Source organism: Phaseolus vulgaris, chromosome 8 (genome assembly GCF_051622355.1).
Source record: "Phaseolus vulgaris cultivar YP4 chromosome 8, ASM5162235v1, whole genome shotgun sequence".
NCBI lineage: Eukaryota > Viridiplantae > Streptophyta > Magnoliopsida > Fabales > Fabaceae > Phaseolus > Phaseolus vulgaris.
This window is the reverse complement of record NC_143505.1, coordinates 955575-977477: the sequence shown is the minus strand read 5'-3', so window position 1 is coordinate 977477 and position 21903 is coordinate 955575. Positions and strand designations below refer to the sequence as shown.

General features: G+C 29.4%; 3 protein-coding genes across 7 annotated transcripts; 1 reads left to right on the top strand and 2 right to left on the bottom strand.

Moving 5' to 3' along the window:
• The first annotated feature begins 3894 nt into the window (after window positions 1-3894).
• LOC150025331 (uncharacterized) lies at window positions 3895-4651 on the top strand. Its single transcript, XM_090294226.1, has 2 exons — window positions 3895-4071; window positions 4231-4651. The coding sequence occupies exons 1-2, from the start codon at window positions 3966-3968 to the stop codon at window positions 4503-4505; spliced, it is 381 nt and encodes a 126-aa protein (XP_090150352.1). The 5' UTR covers window positions 3895-3965; the 3' UTR covers window positions 4506-4651.
• A 6143-nt stretch (window positions 4652-10794) lies between these two features.
• LOC137826107 (FKBP-like peptidyl-prolyl cis-trans isomerase family protein) lies at window positions 10795-14841 on the bottom strand. Of its 5 annotated transcripts, none has more exons than XM_090294224.1 (11): window positions 14683-14841; window positions 14581-14614; window positions 14353-14502; window positions 13730-13815; window positions 13580-13637; window positions 13052-13132; window positions 12924-12968; window positions 11974-12029; window positions 11454-11529; window positions 11233-11377; window positions 10795-11149 (listed from the first exon to the last, which is right to left on the bottom strand). In XM_090294224.1, exons 4-10 carry the CDS (start codon window positions 13789-13791, stop codon window positions 11282-11284), a joined length of 474 nt encoding a protein of 157 aa, XP_090150350.1. In that variant the 5' UTR covers window positions 13792-13815; window positions 14353-14502; window positions 14581-14614; window positions 14683-14841; the 3' UTR covers window positions 10795-11149; window positions 11233-11281. The 5 variants fall into 5 exon arrangements, with proteins under 5 accessions (XP_090150350.1, XP_090150349.1, XP_068488063.2 ...); XM_090294223.1 differs by having other exon boundaries at window positions 14353-14499; XM_068631962.2 differs by having other exon boundaries at window positions 13580-13630; window positions 14683-14832.
• A 1291-nt stretch (window positions 14842-16132) lies between these two features.
• On the bottom strand, window positions 16133-20627 carry AR401 (S-adenosyl-L-methionine-dependent methyltransferases superfamily protein). The gene is made up of 7 exons (XM_068630029.1): window positions 20190-20627; window positions 19488-19613; window positions 18760-18960; window positions 18005-18101; window positions 17044-17147; window positions 16839-16890; window positions 16133-16586 (listed from the first exon to the last, which is right to left on the bottom strand). The coding sequence occupies exons 1-7, from the start codon at window positions 20411-20413 to the stop codon at window positions 16362-16364; spliced, it is 1029 nt and encodes a 342-aa protein (XP_068486130.1). The 5' UTR covers window positions 20414-20627; the 3' UTR covers window positions 16133-16361.
• Window positions 20628-21903: the final 1276 nt, after the last annotated feature.

Here is a 21903-nt window from a genome sequence, read left to right as displayed (position 1 = left end):
GAATAAAATTAGTTTAAATCATAAAAGTAAGATATCAATCCTTTCACTCTCTCCACTAGCAACCATTATATTTTTCCAAATCCAATACAAAAACCAATTATTCAAATTAAATAATATCTTATCATTTAATATCTTATCATTCAATTCATATTGTTTTATCACTTATATTTTTCTTTAAATTTGAAATCAAATATACAAACCGATTATTCAAATTAATTAATATCTTATCATTCAGTTTATTGATCCTTTTTCGTTTATTATTTAAATATATTAAAATCTGAAAAATAAATACAAAATTTAATCAAATTAAATAATATCTTATTAATCTTTTATTACCTATATTTATATTTATTTTTAATTAAATAGGCTTAATATTATTGAAAAACTTAATATTTTAACAATGTGATTCTTAATGAGTAAAGAAATTGAAGTTATTATTTTATAAATTAAACTAAAAATGTCTATTGAAAAAAATAAAATTAAATGTATACATTAAAGAAATAGGAAAAGTAAAATAAGATAAATAAAAAAGATGAAATATGAAGAGAATTTTAGAATCTCAAAATTAGGGTTTTTGAAGCATTCAGAAGGCAAAAGACACACTGGAGTGACGTGATGAAATGTATAAGAACAATACACCGTTTTAGAATCTCATGATTTCAAAAGCATTGAGGAGGCGGAAGTCACGGGCTAATTCGAAGATCTTAGTGAATAGGGCACAAGACAGGATTTCCTTGATCGAACTTTGAGACACTTTGACGGTAGTGGTAGCCAAGGAAGACTGTGTACGCATTTAAATGTTGGAAGGGTGGCCAGTGAAGGCGTTTGCTTAGGTAGTGGTGCATCATAACTTGTAACTTTTCGATTTTGTCTTCACTCACTTTGCTTTTTGACTAATGTTAGGTTTCGATTCTTCCTTGATAAACATATATTTGTTATGAAATAAGAGACACCGGAATTGAATTTGTGCGGGATATGAAATAACATCAGACAATAGTTTTGTTTTTGGATGTTTCTATATTCTTTCTCAATCAGTATTCCTATATAAAGTTAACCGTCCATAAACTCACATCTTCATTAACCCACATTTCCCGTTTGTCTCTCCACTATTATCTAATAAAAATTTAGAAAATACCATTTTTTATTTAATAGAAAAGGAGATCACTTCAAAACACAAAAAGTAACGTATCAATCCTCCACTTCAATAACAATAAATAAAATAAAATTATAAAATATCCAAATAACCAACAAATTAATAAAATAAAATATGAAGTAAGGATAAAATAGGAAAAGAATTTAGAGAATATCTTGAATTTTTTATTTAATAGAAAATATCACTTTAAAACATAAAAGTAACTTACTAATCTCTCCACTCTCTTTCGTTAAATGACAACAAATAAAATAAAATTTAAAAATTAAGAAACTATTTTATTAACTTCTAAATTTATAAAATGTTCAAATGTCCAAATAACCAAATAACCAAAATTAATTAATAAAATAAAATATAAAATAAAAATAAAATAAAAAATAGAACAGGTAAAGTGAGAAATGACTTTATATATAGGTATACATTATTATTATTATTATTATTATTATTATTATTATTATTATTATTATTATTATTATTATTATTATTATTATTATTATTATTATTATTGTTATTATTGTTATTATTATAAAGCAAAATATGAAATAGGTTTACATAATTTGCAGTGCTTAAATTCAAATTTTATTGCGCATCTATATTATGTACTTATTCATCTGCCTCACGTGGGTGGGGCTATAATTTTCAAATACAAGTTAAAACTAACTTGGGTGGGCTTCAGTTAGCCCAATAAAAGTTCTCCAACGACAATTCATTGAATCAGCTGAATTGCTTCTTGTACCCAGTGTTTTTAAACTTACACTCAATTAATTTTAAAATTTATCTTTCATTCCAAAATTAAAATATATATTCTGGAAAAAAAATCAGATTAAATTTTATTTTTTCTGAAAAAAAATACAGGAACATATTTAAAAAGAGAAAAATATTCCGCAAACCCAAATTTAAAAATGTAATACAAAAAATTGGTTGGGTCTAACCTAATTATTGAATAAATCTTATTCTACTAACTTATGGTCGCGGCTACTTCTTTTTGTACTCCTATAATTTCTTAATGCACCCCAAAATTTTTAGAAAATAATCATTTTATTCTTCTTTAAATTGACTTTCGGGTTGTTTATTTTTAAATTTTTCCAAAACACACTCTCTAGAATTTTTAAAAGGAATTTATAAAATTTTCAAACCTGGATTTTTGAAACGTAATTTATGAAAAATGATTTCCAAAACTCAATTTCTGGGATAGAATTTCCAGAATGCATGAAATATATTCTAAAATAAGTTTTTCATAATAAATATAATATTTTTGCGTATGAATTTTTAAAAATAAAAGTTTTTTTCACAAAGTGATCTCTCTCTTCTTTTGCAGCGGCGCCAGTGACACAATAGTATCATATTATAGTTGAATAAATGCTATATTATAAATTATATATTGATTAATTTGAATAACTATGTGATAAATTAATCAATGGTTTCAATCCAAAATATCACAAAAAAAATATGCATATTTTCTTAAAAGGAAAAAAATGTTGAGAATAGTTTAGATGAGTACTACCTTAGTAAATGGGATACATTTTTTTTTTTGTTATAGAGAACGTGGTACAAATTGGACTTGGTAAAACTAATGCCGATTGAAACATGACAGACAAATCCACACAAAAAAACATACACAAATTGTATTCAAAGTATTATTTTCAAGGAATACAGCTTGCCAAATATGTATTGTAAACTCATGAAATCTCTCAAGACTATTGTCAAAACTAATGTAGAATAATGTTGAATGTGTCAAGTCAAGCACTGTATTTTCATAAAAATACAATTTTTTTAAGGGAGTAAGATGAATGAAACGTGTATAGACTGGTGCAAGATATTACAAAATTCATACACACCAGAGGAAAAGAAAAGAAGAATGATTCGATAAATGCATTTAGCGCAAAGGTCGACACCAGAGGAAAAGAAAAGAAGAATGGTTCGATAAATGCATTTAGCGCAAAGGTCGACCTGATAGATTGAAGAATGACAAATATTACACATTAACTAAATTTGAAATTTTGTTTATTACAATTTGGATCAGTTTGTTGATTTTTTTTTATTTTGTTTTGTCCTAAGAATTTAAACTTCATATAGCTAATGCATGCGATAATATTGAATAGTTCTCTTTTTTTTTGTTGTGTTTATTTTGTTGAAGGACTTAGGTGGAAAAACTTAAAGTTTAGCCGGTGAAATGTTTATGATAAAGTAGGAACGTCGTATAGATTTTGTATAAGGGTTTGAGCATCCTGAATGCTCTGTTTTATTTATTTAATTCTTTGCTGATAAAATAAGCATGGAGCTTCATTTCTTAGTTCATATGGTAAAAAATCATAATAATAAATATTTAAAATACACATATGTTTCAAAATAAATACTTTGCATGATATATATTATGAAAGATATGAAACATAGGATATAGAATTGGTTAATTATATAATTGAATGAAAAATAAAAGTGTGCATGCATGGGTAATGTGTTGAGAGAAGAAAACAAAAATGATTAGTTAATTAAGCCGGTCACTTGAACTAATCCATGAATAGATAACACCAAAGTGAAGGTGTGATTAGCATTTATTAATTGCAAGCATGACTTTTCCCACACCCTTTCCTCTTCACGTACGCGTTACCTAGTTCAATATGCATTTTTTTATTTTTTTATCTCTCTTATTATATTATAAATCAAATCATTTTCCTCAAAGCATGCCATTGCACCTTCATTCTTGACCCCTAAAACACCCTTTTCTAGTGTCCTATAAGAGAACTAAAAGGGTACCTACAACCCTAACAAACCCATAAATACCTTCCACCATTTTTCTTTATTCTACCAAACTCACATGGCTGCTTCTCTCCCTTCTTTCTTTTCTCTTCAACCAAGAAGGTCATATCTCAAGAGAAACAATACACATCTAGTGATCAAAGTTCAAAACTATCAAGATGAAGGTAATAATCTCACTATCTTTTTCTTCTTTTTTTTCTTTTCTTTTGGTTCTTATGGTTAGTAATCTCATTTGGAATAATAATAATAATCCTATGATATTGATACTAATGATAACGATGATGATGATAATGATACTGATAATGATGATGATGAATGATCAGAGAGATCGATCAACATAGATGCGAATTTGAATGTTCTGAAGAAGAGGATAGAGATGGTGAAGGTGAAGGAAAGATTGGAAAGGTGTTGCAAATCTCAAAATGGTTGGAACTATGTCTCACTTTCTAACCACAAAACCAAAGGAAGCAAAGAGTTAATAAGCTTAATGGAGTTCAGTGGTTTGGTTTGTGGTACTCTTGGTCTCACTTGCTTTGGTGGAACACTCTTCATTTGTCTTCTTTCCCTACTTGTTCGTCTGCAATTTTTATTTTTATAAATTTATTATGTGTAAATGTATAGAGTTCAAGAATGTTTGGTTTTTTCTTTTGTCCATCCATTGCATTGTGCCATGGAAATTGAGGGGATTACAATTGTTTTAGTTATTGCTACCCTTTTTAATGAATTTCAATTTTTTATTCATCATTCATTGCTCAATTCCTTTTTATTCTTAAAACAAAGGCACACGAAAGTAATTCATTTTCTTTATCAACAAAAAATAAATAAAATAAAACAAGACACTTCAGGTGTCTCAACTTTTATACAGAAAAACCTAGGTTAAACTTTTTAATACCCAACTAACTAGAAATCCAAGACATACTACATATCAACTAGATTGACATAGACGAAACAGGAGACATGGACACAACATAATACAATTACATTAATCCTCTAAAAGAATCACATTCTCATGAAAGAAGGCAAAATATTTCAATATTTAAATTTGTTTGTTTAAAAGAGTAAAAAAAATATAAGATTACACTCACAAACTTGATAGTTGAGGACAACTTGGAAGATTTCAAGAAATGTTAAATATACTTTTTTATTATTGATTAACTTTAAGAGGTCGAATACCCGTGTACACGTAAGCACTCGATCAGTGGGTCTCTCAATCATGTTGTCCCACATCTCAGATTAATTAAGTATCACCATTAAATAAATATTATGCGGTATTAGTACATGACACATTATACCTATAGATAAGAAGTCATCCCTCAAGGATATGGTAATAAAACTCTAATCCTAGAACTTTCGACACTCCTATCCTTAAAATTGACTTGAACATCAAAGTGTTATCGCAAATACTCCTACCCAAAAGACCAAAGTGATAACAAGATTGAAGATTGAAAACAGAAGGTCGAAAACCAAGAACCCGTAACAAATGATGAACACTCCGTTCCAACAAGAATACTTTGTACGAACACATAGTTTTATAATTCTTAAAATTTTACCAAAGTACATGTGTTACTTAAAAAAAAAGTGTCTTTAACACTTAAAGACATCTCTTTTCATGGAGTTCTTTGCCATCTCCTTAAGCTTGTATATAATAAGCTATAACAATTATAGATGATTTGCACAACCAACAAAATCAATTTAGTTTCAAGCAGCGAGGGAGCTTTGTCGAATGTAAGAAAGTCTTGGTTACTTCAATTTTCTTTGCATATATATATATATATATATATATAAATTAATATATAAAAAATAATTCTTTATAATTTTAGTATTTTATATATTGACTGAGTATTATTTCATCCGATAATGGTAACGTCATTGATGTAAATAATTTAAAACATCATCACGGTAAAGCAACAGTGTAAAAAGATGTTTTTAATACTTCTATATTGTCATTATTTAGATTCTTTTGAAAATAAGGTTAACTTATCTCCCCTCAACCATAATTTATTTATATTTCTAGATTTTTCCCATCACGTTTTGTTCAACTTTTGGAAGACATAAAGATTTTCTCTTTCCAAAAATTACGAGATTTTAAAAAACTATATATGTGATATATTATTGACTTATGTAGCGTGTCCACTCACACAATACTGATACGATACAGATACGGAGATATGTATAATTTTTAAAATATCACGGAAACAAAGATTTATATATCATTTAATTATGGATTATATAAATTGACAATAAAGATTTATATGCACATATATGTTTCAGTTTTTTTTAGCAGATGTTTCTCATGACTGATTTAAAATGATTTGTTCCTTATTTTTATAATCATAATAAAAATTTATACAATAAATTTAAGTTTTTAAAAAATTAATATATTTCTTTTTTTTAATAGTGTGTTAGAACCGTGTTATAATTATCAGAAATTCAATAAATATTTTTTAAATTGTACACTTCACCGATATATATCTTACCAGTGTCGTACGAGTATCAGTGTTGAATATGTGTGTCTGACACAAACACACTATTTAAAAGGTGTGTCCGAACATCAGAGATAATAACATATAATTAAAGACAAAATTTGCAAGATTAAGTGTATGGAGTTTGAAAGACGCCATAATTTAAAACGTGCATAGAGCTTTTCCTCTGAGGAGGCAACACCTCGTCCTTAGTTATATATGACCATATATAAACGACAATTTTGTGTTATTTATCTTCTTTAATGGCTCTCACGGGTCCTTTACTTTTAGGTAGTTGCCATACATAAACGACAATGCTCCCTTCTTTAAAGAAGATAATTTCCATTCATCACCTTAACGTCCACAATTTTATTCACCCAAACAAATATACTCCACCGAATGTAACTTTAACTATTATAAATGTTCATATTCTATTCATAAAACAAAGCATTTTCGTTCAATAAATATAATCTCACATTGTATTAAAGAGTTGAAATCAATGATAGTTTAAATATATTTTTTCTCTTAATTTATCGATGTATTTTTAAAGATAAAATCATTATAGAACTCAAAAACTTCAAAACTGATATATCTCGAATACGTTGATTGATTCTAACGACAAATTACACGACATTGCTTATATATATATATATTGTGATTTACGTAATAATCGAACCCTATAACGTCGTTGACGAAACTCAGATGGACACATCCTCTGCTTCATATCTGCCTTTTAAGAACAATTCTTTGTTTTTGTGGCCACACTAAGTGCAATTTCTAAACTTACAAATGAATTCTGATAACTCAGTCAAATTATTGTTTTGTTATCAACCCACCCCTGATATTTTTCATAATATTGCAAAGTTTTAAAAAGTTAAAATATTTTTAAATCTTCCTCAAAACATGTTTTTAGTCAGGGCAAATTGCGATACATTTTAATTTTACTATTTTAAAGGAATATACTGATTTTAGTCTTCATAAATATTTTTTTTAAAGTAATCAGTGAATGGTAAATAATAATAGTAATCCCTTTCTAAAACTATAAAAATAAGTCTAGGATTAAAATAAAAATATGTATAAATTGAGAATGCTAAAGAGTTCGGAAGATGGTAATCGAGTCTTTATTGTCATCGATGACCATCATGAGTAAAAGAACCTAATCAATGAGCTTAAACAATGAACAGTTATTTATGAAATAATAAATAACAATTATGTGATTAATCTAAATTACTCATAATGGTCCACTCAGATGATACCACCTGATTAATTTATAAATATTCGTTCCAAAGTACAATATTATTATGTCATACTCTTATATGATTAAAAATACCATTTTTATGTTTTTACTGACTTAAGGACCAGAGAGCAACTAAAAATTCGTTATGTGGAATTATACTCCCAGACTCATTTTTGTAATTCTCATGACAAATGCATAAGGAACAATTCAACAACCCCTTTCTCAAAGAGTATTGTTCAGAGAATATATGATTAATTATTAGTTTTTCTGAGTATTTAAGGTATTTGGTTTTTAAGGAGTTGTACGTATATTAAGAGGATGATGGTTTTTGTGTAAGTAGCTGTCGAATATGAAATAATAATAATAATATGATAACATTACACTGTCACAGGAGATTAACAACTGTGCCAAAGAGTTTTGTCTGAAGCTCACACACATGGTGGCTAGCTGCATGCAGCTACCAATTAATGCGACTTCAATTGTTGAAGTTTACGAAACAATATATACTTTTTGTTTCATAATTTCTGACATTTTTCTTGTTCTTTGCTGTCTTTGAAGTTTAAGCCCCTAATTCCCTTAAAAAAACTCACTCTGGTGTCTTCACTTGATGCACCACACATAACTGCATTAATATTCGATCGTATTATAGGCTTCAACAACTTTCCATTTGGAAATTTAACACATTTTATGATCATGATTTGTTCATATGATTCATGGTATCTCAAACACCATCACCAATTTGATTCATGGTATCTCAAACACCATCACCATGTAGATTTGATTTTGATTAAAGGTGTGAAAAACTTCTTTCTCCAGTAATAATGGAATGATTAGATTTATAACTTCTATTAATTATCTTATAATAAAAAAAATTATTAAATAAAAGTTAATTTTGATTTATTAGTGTTAAGTTGAGGAGTTTTAATTATTAGGGATCTTCTTGTTTTCACTGCATGTAGTGTTCTATATATATTTTGATACAATTGTTATAATGCTTGAAAGATTTGGGAAAAAATTTGTTATGGAGACGACTCTCAATATGAATCACTTTGGAGGAGATTTAATCCGTTGAAAACAAGATTAATTCGTTAAAAACAAGATGAACATAAGTTAAAAGTCCGATATAATTTCATAGAGTGGATTTTAATCGTTATATGAGATCATCTTTATATCACAATCATTATGTGCAATGGGTTCTCTTTGATTTTTCTATGGTTAAAAAAATAATGATATAAATGCTATGAAGGTTGGGCTATAAATCGAGGATATATTAATAATATATGATCATTTCATAAGATTTTTTTTTGTTTTCATCCCATAAATATTTTGTTTAATTTTTTTATTCTTTACTAATAAAAAGAATTAGATAAAAATAATGATAAGTAGATCATTGCTCTTTGTTAATAACTTATAATTGAAAATCATTGGATGGTTTAACAACTACTACATATGCCCTTAATATAATTTGACATTTTCTCTCTCTATAGACTGAAGGTTTATTTTATATAATTAAAATCCACTTTAGTTTGACCATTCTAATAGTCTATATTACAATTTTTGACAATAAAAATGCCATTATTTAATGTGTATTTATATGTATAATAAGTTTTCGTAAAAATACTACAAATATTTCATCAATATGTACTGCTTAGTTAATGTATTTTGATATATAGTGGGATCAATTTAGCAAATGAAATTTTTGTATAGTTTATGTAATATTTTATTAAATCTAAATTTTGATGTCACTATTATGCATAAAAATAACAAGTTAATATATTTTTGTAATTTGCTCTTGTTAAAGGATTAGGAAAGACAAAAGTTATAGATTTAAAAAAGAAGAATAATTTGTAAAAATTTATATAGTTTAGAGACTTATTTTGATCCATATGAGTTCTCAAACCCTAATTTGTTTAAACATTTATTTAAAGAAAGGTCAAAATGTTATGATTTTATTAGTTTTCAAAACATTGTCCAATCACTTTGTTTAATTATATTTGATGTAGATTCACCAAATGCAATCACAAAATCCAAATGTCGGTGTCGTTTTTGAATACTTAATCACAATTTGTTGGAAAAGACGAATTGAGTAACGTTACCGTGCACGAGCAGAACCACGTAAATTTTGGAGCCATGCTTCAGAAAATTAAAAATATTATCCTCCAAATAATGAAAATAAATAAATAAAAATAATAAATATTATCCTTCAATCTGTTTACATATTTTTATATATATTACCATTCTCGATCTTACCGATTCCTTACAATTTTTACTCATTTTTTCTTTATAAATTGAATTCAAAATTAGACTAATCTTAACGAGTTATTTTTACATGTTTTAAAATAAACAAATTTGTTAATGTGTATTTCCTTATTTTTTAGAATGGTTATGTTAATGAGTTGATACGATTATAACTACGTTAAAACCTTTGATGTAAAATTAATCTAGGGTTCAGTTTTTCGTGTGTAAACTCTTTTAGATTTTTTATATTTTGATTTTTGGTCTTTGACACAAATATACGTAGAATATATTATATAATTATAAATTATTTATAAAGATTTATATGTACGTTTCAGTTTTTCTGAAAAAAAATATTTTTTCATGTGATTAAAAAAATCTTTATAATTATAATAAAAATTTATACTATAAATTTAAGTTTTTAAAAAATAATGTATTTATTTTAAATTATATTAAAACTGTGTTAAAATTATTTAAAATCTAATAAATAATTTTTAAATTAAATACTCTACTAATCTACTATGGACACACATACATTTTAAAGAGTCTCATAAGTTATAAGTATACACAGAATTGATTACACATCCTTCCAATAACCTCTTCTAAAATTGTATAAGGCACACAGAATGGAGTAGAGGATGACGGGACACGAAAGGGACATTCCAAGTAGCAGGGAGACTGCAATATCAACAATTTATACCAATTCCACAACAACAAAAAAGTTAATTATTGTTAGATAGTGTTTAGTTCTCCATATATATTATAATTAATCATATTTTTACACCCTTTGAAACCTTTAATACATTTCCTTAAACAGACAAAAAAACATCAAGAATTGAGAAGGAACCTATAGCAAATGACAATTTAGACCCAATTAGCTTTATTATAATATGTTCCAAAAGATATTTTAAGAAATAAGCTTCAAAATATAACTCAACCTTTCAGAACCGATATATTAAAATAAAAAATTATATTCACTTATATATTATAATTTTATGAACATTAAAGAAACGGATAAATAAAAGTTGTAGTAGCCATCACGACAGCTATTGTTTTGCAGTCATGCAATCCTTTTATGCAAACCACTTCTAATTTGTATTTGATCATATGATGATCCATTCCATGTACTTACAGTACCATACGGTATATTTAACTTTGCAATAGTTGGGGAAGAATTACTTTGTATGCTTCATATGTTACTATTGCTGTTGACACCAACAACCAGGACCACAATATACTTACAACTCATAGCATCTATTCCCGAGGCCAGAACAGTGGTTTCCATGCATCCTCTGTAGATTGGTAGACCTACAACGTTACTACAATTAGCAATAAGGCATTAAAAATTGAAGTCAATTGAGACTCTTCATGCTCAAGACAGGGAAACTAACCTCACTGTTCTGACGATAATATTTGAGAGTCAATTTAGAATTTGGACAATCAATTCGGAACAATCTTCAACAGCTCAATATCAAACAAGAGAGTCTTGTCTATCAACCCTTGATTCCTCAACACAAAATCCAAGGCTCGTTGGCCCTGTAAAATATATTTGCATTACATCTTGCTCATAATCCATTCAGATAGTGGATGAACATAAACATTCACTTCTTACCGAGAATGTTGTTGGTCTTGGGGCACCCCTGTTGAAATCATTCTCAGGATATCCAATTTCTGGGGGCACAATTATCCTACATCCACAAACATAATGAAATTTGCATCTTTCTCCCTGTACATTTACTTCCGCACAAAAAATTACCCAAAATACATTTTGCCTACATTTTCTTTCGTGTTCAGATTTTTTGATGGATTAAAATGATTTAAATAGAAGATTCTAAACTAAATATTTCCACTGATTCATGATTTCAATTCAGCAAATGAAACTCAGGATGTTCCGCAAATTTAGAGTTAGAATCGACAAAGTTGCAACTCAATAAAATAAGATTACACTTAATGAACTTGCAACTGCTAATTGTAGGCGTGATATGCATGGTGCTATTTTCCAATTAGACGTACTTCAAAATACTATTCTTCGCAAAAGAAATAAAGTTCAGGCTATTGTAATGGCAGGAAAGAACTTGTTCATAAAACAACTCTAGAATGCATCAAATATTTCTAGCAATTAGACGCAGCACCTTCTAATGCCCCCAAGAGCCATGCCCGAAACAGCCTCTTCAAAAGCAGGTATTACCTGAACATTCAAAGTACGTAAGAGGACTGTCTACAAAACGAGAGATGCAGAACCCAAAAAATAGGGCACAATTGAGCACTTAATATTCTCGAATCTCAGCATCTGGTAGTAATGTCTATTGGCAATTTCAAAGTGAAATTACATCAAGTAGTTTAGGGTTTAGGGTTTACATGAAAGCATTACATCTGGTAGTAATTCATGTAGAGGATATAACTAAGAAACATTTCAAGGCAGACAAGGAATTATTTTTTCAACCAAGGATCTATTTGCTTTGATAAGGGACTGGGTAATTATAGTGAATTAACAATTATGATGAATTCATTTGAAAAAAAAAGGTATACAAAAACAAGTTATATGGCACCCACTGAAAGGATCTTGTGAACAGGGGAAGCCAATGCCCAACAAGGATTTAGTCCTACAGTCATATGGCACGGGAGCACCTTGTGGTCTGGTGAAAAAACATATTATATCACTCATAATTTTGTTATAAGAGTGGAACCAAACAATGCCATTACAGGATGTTGTGGAAGTGTAGTACATGGACAAAAGAGTTCCAAAACAACAGAAACACAAGGAGCTGATACTCATTTGCAAAAAGGGGTTTCAATAAAGATCTTTCTTTTACATTATATCAGTTACTTGGGAGAAAATCCTAAACCCCATTTCCAACGGTTGGAATACAAAATTACTAAAAAGAATGTCAAGTATAAAACTAGTTCACATAAGAAATAGCAATTTAATTATGACCCTAGCACATCCTGCATCACTGGGTCCATACATAGAAGCAAAAAAACGTAAACATTGTTCATGATATAGTATTCAAAATGTATAACAAAGATCCTACTAAAGTTGCAAGGAACACTAGTTTAATCATTAAATGATGAGGTCTCTCACCTCATTATAACCTATTTTGAATCTGAAGAAGTCTTTGTCATCACCCTGCATGATAGAAAAATAGCAGAATAGGTGTGTAATAATCAATCAAACCTACAGTATTGATTTATAAAATGCAAATTTCATACCTCAAAGGAACCGCCCTTGGTTTTATTCCGTGCTTCAAATATGCGGCCATAATAACCTATGGTGTAGCCATCCCAATCAACCTGGATGGAATTGAAAGCCCAAAGTTGTTTCAATTATTTTAATTAGAAGGGAGAACAACTGTTTAAAATATGTGGATCCCTTGCAGTTGCAAAATAATTGCAGGGTGTTCAGTTGTAAATCTTGCCATTCAAAACTAATCAAACACTATTTTTTCATTTTTTCTATCCATATTTTTTGAACTCAATAATTTTTTAAGCAAACTACACTTGAAGAAATGAGTTATTCAATTAAGTTGTCAAATCTGCCAAAAAGCTATCCCATACAAATGAAATCATTTCAGTGAACCAAGAAAGTTTGCTATCTCTAGACTCTAGAGCACCAAAGCAATTTTGACGCTGAGTGTTATAACCTTTTCATAACAGGCTATATAAGACTTCAAATTTCTAACCAATCAACTGTAACAAAAAATTAAAATAAAAAAATGCCAAAACGTCTCAGTGCCTTACCACTACGGTCTCTCCCATCTTGGGTTTGGGGCCATTCCCCGGTCGCAAGTCCTGTATTCTTGATGTACATAAATTAATAAAAACTTTAATAACAGAAAACATCTTAATCAACCAATAAAGTATGTACAACTACTACTACTACTACATCACCTTATATTGGAGTCCTGATTCAGTTTCAGTATAGTCTGGGTATCGCATTTTTGTCTTGCCATAATCCTTCCCTCTAAGAGCTGGCACTGTATACACAAATTCTAGATCACATTGCAAGTCTTCGCCATGCTACTTCTTATCTTATACTTTCTACATGGCTCAACGCAGCACAACAATGTCATATATATTATTTGGTTAAAAAATTGCCAATTCTCCATTTGGTCCGTATTCTTAAAACTTACTAAATAGGATACGTGTAAATTATGATCGATTAGGTTATTGTCACCGTCACTACTTTATGCATTCCTTTATACATTTTTAATACAGCACATTTTAAATTTGGTATAGAGGTGCTAACTAAATTAAAAATGTGATAGACCAATTTAATTAAGGTTCAAAATTAGATATTATTTGAAATATTATAAAATTATAGATATTTAAATTAATTTTATTATTAATAAATAGTTTCTAAGTTCGTTAATATCAACTAATTATTTTTTATCTGATTTAATACAAATAAATTATATGTTTAACCTTGTTATTATTATAATTATAATTGTAACAGTAGCATCATCATATTCAAAAATGAAAATGGACACGGTTGAGTTTTATAGAGTTATTACTATCGGCAAATTCAGCGGCCAAAGCGATTTGGTGAACTGAAGTGCTGCACAAGGTTCCGGCAACAATGGCTACGGAAGAGAGAAATATATTTCTTCGTTGGAACGATGGCGCAGAGCAACAGCTTTCACTCCTGGTGTTGCTTCTGCCTGCTGAAAAGTTAGTATAAATGAGAAAGAGAGTGGAGCATAGTGAAGAGTCTTAATGAGTGGAACGATAATTGAACGCACCAGAGGAAGATGAATGGGAGATTTTGTTGGGGTCCTGAGAGAAAGCGCAATTGTTGGTGAGTGCGGTGATGGAAATGGGAAAAGAAAGAAGAAATAGCTTACCAGAGATTGAGAATTGGGGACGGAAAGAGATAAGGACAAAATTGATGCCATAACCATAGAGGAATGTTGCAGGAAATGAAGAAATTGGGGTTTGTTTGGGATTGAGTTGTGGTGAGTGGAGGAGGTTTCGTTCTTAAGGTTTATTGCCTCCATTTCTTACTCTTTTTAACTCCTTAATTAATTAAAAAATATAATAGGAGGTCAAAATACTATTACATTTTCAGATTTGTGAGATGATAAATATTAAATAAATTTTTTATATTAAGTAATATAAAATTGATCTAATTAAAAAATTATTGGTTTTTTTTTCTAAAGGTAATATTGATAAAAAATAGTTTTTAATATATATATATATAATTAGTTGTAAGGATGTTGATACATAGGAACTTAAATAATACTACGCGATTATAATTTTGTATTTATTTAGTTTTTATAATATAATATTTATAAACGTACGCATCAAATTTTAAATTTGATTTAATAGATTGAAAAAGCGAAGATTAAAGTTAAATTAAAATAATTCCAATATCAGTTGCAATATTGTTAAGATAAACTTTATTACCTTATCTAACTAACTATTGCCTTTATTATATTACCTTAAATCATCTTTATTTTAATATTTTCCTCTACTTTTGCTAATGCATTGATAAAAAAATTTAGGTATTAATTCTTCAATAATTAACTTGGGTATTTTAATTAACATTATTCGATCTATAACATTTATTAACTTATATTTATTAATATTAATTTTCATATTATTACTTAATTTATATAAATTTTAAATTATTAGTATTTCAATATTATTTTTTATTACTATATGCCACTATTACTTATTAATTTTAATATATATGTACGTGTGTAATACCTCCTAAACCTAATTCGCTAGTACGCTTGAGAAAAAGGGATTGAATTGAATTCTAAATGTTGTTTAGCTTCCTATTTCAACACCACACACACTAACTTAAAAGTGTATTTTGCTAGTTCAATAAGTTAAAGTCATTTGGCTTCTTTAAAAAAGTTTATTTTTTTTTACATATACAAACTAATTTCGATTTAAGAAAAATAGAATTTTTTCATAAAAATACTTTCAGAGAAAGTTGTCCAAATAGAATCATCATAAAGAAAAAAAAATTATATATTAATATCATATCTTCCTTTCAAAAATCCTGGATTAATTAATTAAAGAATGTAAATAAATTGTCACGAATTTGTTGGTGCGAAGTAAAACTCTACCATTGAATAAAATTAAATATTATATTTTCTAACCATTCTTTCTACAAATCCTCCTACTTCTTTGTTAAAAAAAGTGTTAAATAAATAATAAATTCAATCAATGCTTTGGAAATGAGAAAATCAGTAAAATGATTTAGAGGGTTTTCAGAAATTTTCATTCTATATTGTTTCATCGACCTAATTTAATCAAGTAACAAAAGAACCGCAGTAACATAACTTTTTGCCACGCTGAACTAGTTGTATTTCCCATTTCTAATGTAAAGTATAAACTCCGAATGAGAGCAACTATGCACCCAAACGAAAGGACAAAGGTACAGAAATCTTGTAAAACTATTTACCGCTCTGACAAAAAACAAGTCAGGAACAAGCATCTACCTATTACGCACACACAACTTCAAATCCATTTGACCAGAGTCCTAAATCATGAGTGAAAATGACAGGCATATTCATTTCCGAAGGAATGCCACGGTAGCAACACGGGAGCCTACGGATCCACCAAACATGAATGTCGGATATGTGCGGACATGACTTACATACTGAAATGGGGGCTCTCTGCACGATTCCTCGTCCTTCCCTGCCTCAAGTTCTTGAGCAGAAGAAATTTTTCGTTGGTTGAAACTTTCCACTTCTTGTATCAACTCATCCTTTGTACTGTTACATGATGTGATCACCTTACAACAAACAAGCAGAAAGTTCAAAACGACAAGCATTATTAAGTAGTAAGAGCTGCTGCAACTATATCACGAACACGGGAATTTGGGAGGAAGATAGCGAGTAAACAAGAGATAAAGATCAATAATAATTTAATGAATAAATACCACTTAGTAATAGGTACAGTTCATGCCATGACCCACAAGACCCCACAACTAGGTAGTAAATTTAAACATTCAACATCAGATTTGAATGAATTTTGAAGTGCTTACAAGTATTCCACCAGGAGCAACCAACCTCAAAACAGAATCCCAATACATCATCCTGAAATTAAGAAAGCAATAATATAATTCCTCGGTACCATGCAAACTAGACTATTGTATAAGTATGAGCAGGAAAGCAATGTTAAACACAGTTTGATAAAGCAAAATAACATCATTCCAATAGACTTACGACAGAAATGAGTACTTTCTTTACCTCTTGACAGGACCATCAGGATGCAATCCAATAGCATCGAGCGTTCCTTTATCTATGACAAGCTGAAACTCTTGTTCCAACTTTGTCTCGAGGACATCATCAACCTTAAAATAGTTAAAACCAATGTATTAGGCACAAGACATTTCAAGAATGTAAAGATAGAGTCTTGTATGCAGAACAGGGATGCCAAGGTCAAAACAAATGCAATTTATCAAATACAACAAAACATAATGAAATATGATAAAAGTGTTACGAATATATTAGAATATATGCTAGCCAATAGCTAAGCTAATAAAGCCTGTGTAACTTATGTAATAAAGTATTGCAAAACTGGTGATACTTGATGAAAATGGGTATGTTACAATTCAAGAAATCAGGTCAATGTAAAGGGCATGCAGTTGCAGATTAAGTCCTGACGTTGAAGACTGGTGGTAACTTTGATGAAAAAGATACCAACAATTCAAGAAATCAAGTACAATGAAAAGGGTATGGTAGATGTATGTACAAATTACAACAGCAAATGGAGGAAATAACAAAGAAAACAAAGATCCAACTGATTTATTCTAGTATTGAGGGTCCCAAACAAATTGATCAAACTAAGAAACAGCAAAAGAATAGAGCAAGCAGTGTGATTCAAATGGCCAAAGGTGGAACTATGTCACCTAGCTTATAGAGGTTGCCCATAATCCAGACTTTTCAAAATTGCATATCATCATTTCAGTTTGTAAGTTTGCTGAAAAATACTCGCAGTATTAGGATTGAGAATCAAAAATCAAGGGGAATAGCCGGATATTGTGATGTTCACTTATAAACAGTACAGCAATATATGTTTGGCATGCTAAACAAATAATCTCAGATACTACTAATCTACTACCTTTGGGATACACGAGGAAATAGTTCAGCAAAACTATGCATTTAGAGATGCATATGCATATTCACAAACACTAAAAGTAGAACATACCAAAAATTTGATATTGGAAAATCCATCACGATTAGCAAGGCTTTGGGCAAGGTTGACAGCCCTTTCACTATAATCAGTCCCAGTTAAATCAGAGAACCTGAAAAATAGCAAGATTTTTCTTAATAAGATGCTTGTGACATCTCTTCACAACCTATATACAGAATTGCAAGAAGCTAGAGAGAGAAAAATTTGGTTTCATTCCGAGAAACTTTCTTATCAATGTTTAACCAGTGAGGTTTTGGACACACACACACATCCCTAAATTTTCATTTTAGTCATTCAATTCATTTCCTTTAAAAAAAATAATCATGAACTGGATAAGATTACTTTTAAACGATTTTTGTATAGAAAAATATCATCCTTATAGCTTCACTGGTATGCATGACCATGAGCTTATATTATATGGATTGATTTGATTCAAGTATTTAATTAAATTTTCATATATTTTTATAAAGTATTTATTATAAACCATTTATTACCTTTACCATCGAGAAATTATCATTCAAAAAGTTTTCACATCTTTATTTGGTACAAGATAGTAAGACTTTCTGCTGTCCAACAAATAGAACAAGGCACTGACAAATTTTTGTCTAGAGAAGAGAAAAAAGATGGTAAAATATTGTAGCTGCAAAATTAGAGTAGAGAAAGACAATGGCCTTTGCGGTTATTTAGAAATATATTTTTTCATTTATTGACACACTCACACACATATATTAGTGGTTGTTACCGAAATATGGCTAAACATGAAACCATACCCTTGTTTAGCTAATTCTTGAAGAAGTAAACCATTGCCAGTCCCAATGTCTAATACGCTCCAACTAGACAAAAGTTTATCATCTAGTTCACCAGCTTCGGCCTTAACAGCATCAACATCATTTGGTATGCGACCTTGAGAAATTTCAACACACAAGGCTTTTGTCCAAGATGCAACAATTTCCATCACATCAACTCCAAACCTACACATATGGAAAATAAAAGAGAAAAAAAAAACTAAACATTATTGGTATGAAAACCAAAATAATGCATCACTTCCAACAAATTGTACATAAATGCACCACTGCATAGAAGTTGACAAGTTCAAATAAACTTTAATAAAAGGCAAAAGAGAATCCATATTTCTTTAATATGTTAAGGAATACAGGTATAGATTCTCAAAATTATAGGCTAGACTGGAAAAATATGAAGTAGTGATTCCAACAAACAAATTTCTCCCTCACTGAGGGGAAGCAGAGAAACTCAAACTCAAGGTATAAAATGATGCAAAATAATATTTCCAACTTATTCTGATACCTTCCACAAGTTCCTACATTAAAATGTCCATCCGTCTTTTCAAACACAGGAATATAATCATAATACATGTAATCGTGGTGATCCAAAATCAGAAAAAGCACTATAATTCTCCACCACTTAAAATCACAGTTAACATCTACACCGAAGTCATGTAAACCAGCAAAGCAAATTACGCAATCGAAGTTTTATTTACCAGACTTCACCAGAATGACCATGTTCACGAAAATTTGTAAGCTCGTCTGCATATGCAGAATCCCAATAACTCTGAAATCCAAGCATGGATGAGACCGCTTCAGAATCGGGTTCATCCTTATCAGAACTGCACACACAAGAATGAACAGGGAATAAGAAAGGCAGTCTGCATTGGTAAATCCAGAATGACGATTTATTCATATAAACACCATTTCTCAACTGTAAATCCTAAAAACAAACTCCAAATTCCCAAAGTCCTCACGGTTACAAAGATTCAGATCAGATCCGTAAATTATCAGCGGACAACAAATATAAACCACCGTCGCTCCCCTAAAATCAAATGCCAAAAACCAAACGAACCAGATCTTAACATTCTACTTCACTAACGTCCTCCTCCTCCTCCTAACATCAATTCAAATTATTTCGCTCAGAGCTAACCAACAAGTTTTAATTTCACAGTATGAGTATTCACGAATTTGCAATCTCACATCATAACAAAATCCGAGGAAGTGAAAATGCAATCAACGAATTAGCAATCAACTTCGACACAGTCCGGTCCACAGAGCAGCAATTCACAAAACACAAATTCCAATTAATTCGATACAATCTCGTATTCACCAGAGCAAGGCACGAACGTGCGTGAGTGAGTGAGAGAGAATATATACATATATATATATATATAGAGAGAGAGAGAGAGGAAAACCTGTAATCGGAGTTAGGTCGAAGGTTGGCGTTGGAGAGAGCTTCGGCGGCGTCGGCGTGGCGCTGGTCATCGTCGAGAGTGCTGCCGTACTCGCTCTTGATGGACCAGGAGTCGGCGGCGACGGAGCGGTCGTCGTCGGAGACCAGATCGGAGGCGGCGAGAGCCACCGCTCGAGACTGTTGGGAGACGTCGGAGTCCTCCGGCTGCAAGCGGATTCCGGCCATTGAAGAAAGAGAGAAAGGGATTTGGAATCGCGCGTGGAGTATTGTGTAACGAAATGAGTTTGTTTGTTGGTGCTGACCACTTTCTATTACTACCGCTGCACCGTTCTGTTGTGTGTGAGACGGACTGAGTGACAGTTTGTCACGTAATCACCGGGTACGGGTTTTCGGATCCAAGTCCCTATGGACTCCAATTGCACATATACCAACAAAACCCTTCTCACTTTTACTATTTACATTTTAATAGTATAGATACGGATATACATAAATACGTATAATTTCTATGAAAATACATATTTATATATTATATAATTATAAATTATATAAATTAATAATAAAGATTTATATGCATAAGTATGTTTTAGGTTTTATTTTTAATAAAAAATGTTTCTTATGGTTGATTTTAAAAAATTTGTTTATTATTTTTATAATTATAATAAATTTAATATAAATAAGTTTGAATTTTTAAAAAATTAATATATTTAATTTTTAAAAAATGGTGTTAGAACTTTAATAGTATTTGAAAAATTCAACAAATATTTTTTGAATTTGACATTTTATATATTCTACTAGTGTAGATATCTGATACATGTGTCCGATACGAATATACAATTTAAAAGGCATGTCTAAATATCACTCCTTAACAAATTAAAACTATTTTTTTTATTGAAAATCATATTTTACATTATGAAATCATAAAGAAATTGTTTTTCTATCTCCATAACAGTTTTTCTTTTTATTTATTAGTATTTGCCTAATAGTTTTTACATTATGGAAGTAAAATTTTAATATACTAGTTTGAGATTAAATATAACAAAAAAACAATATATTTATTCTTTTACTTTACATATACTTTTCAAACAAATTTATGTAACAAGTATTTTAATTTTAATGGAAGTAGGTTAAGGACTATCAGGTTTGCTTAAGTCTAATAACATGTAAAATTGAAGCTAGACTTCTTATATATTATAGTTTTTTAGGATTGACTATTTATAAAAGTTTGAGGTAATTTTTAGTTTACAAGGTTTAATTATCTGTTTTATTTATTTATGGGAATTGAACATATATCAGATGGCAAACTAGATCCTTTGACAGATCAAATTTATGTCTAACATATTAAAACTTTAAAATAAATCTGACCTATCCACGTAAAATGAGAAAATTAAGATCAAGTTGCTACTTAAAATATTAAAATATGTACGTGACATGAGAAAAATAGATAGGTTAAACTTTAAAGAAACCCAATTTGAATTATAAGTCTATTTTTTTAAAAAGTTAATAAAACACATGCAAAATAATGTAACTATTCATAAAGGTACCTAAGGTTTTCAAAATTTGAAGAATAAATAATCAACTATTAATGAAATGTTGGAACTAAAAACTAGTTAGTTTTTTTTAAAAAAAATGAAATAAACGTAATGTTGAAATATAAACTTTCTGGTTTATTATTAAAATATTTTCATATTTTAAAAATAAAATGAGTGTTGTGAGAT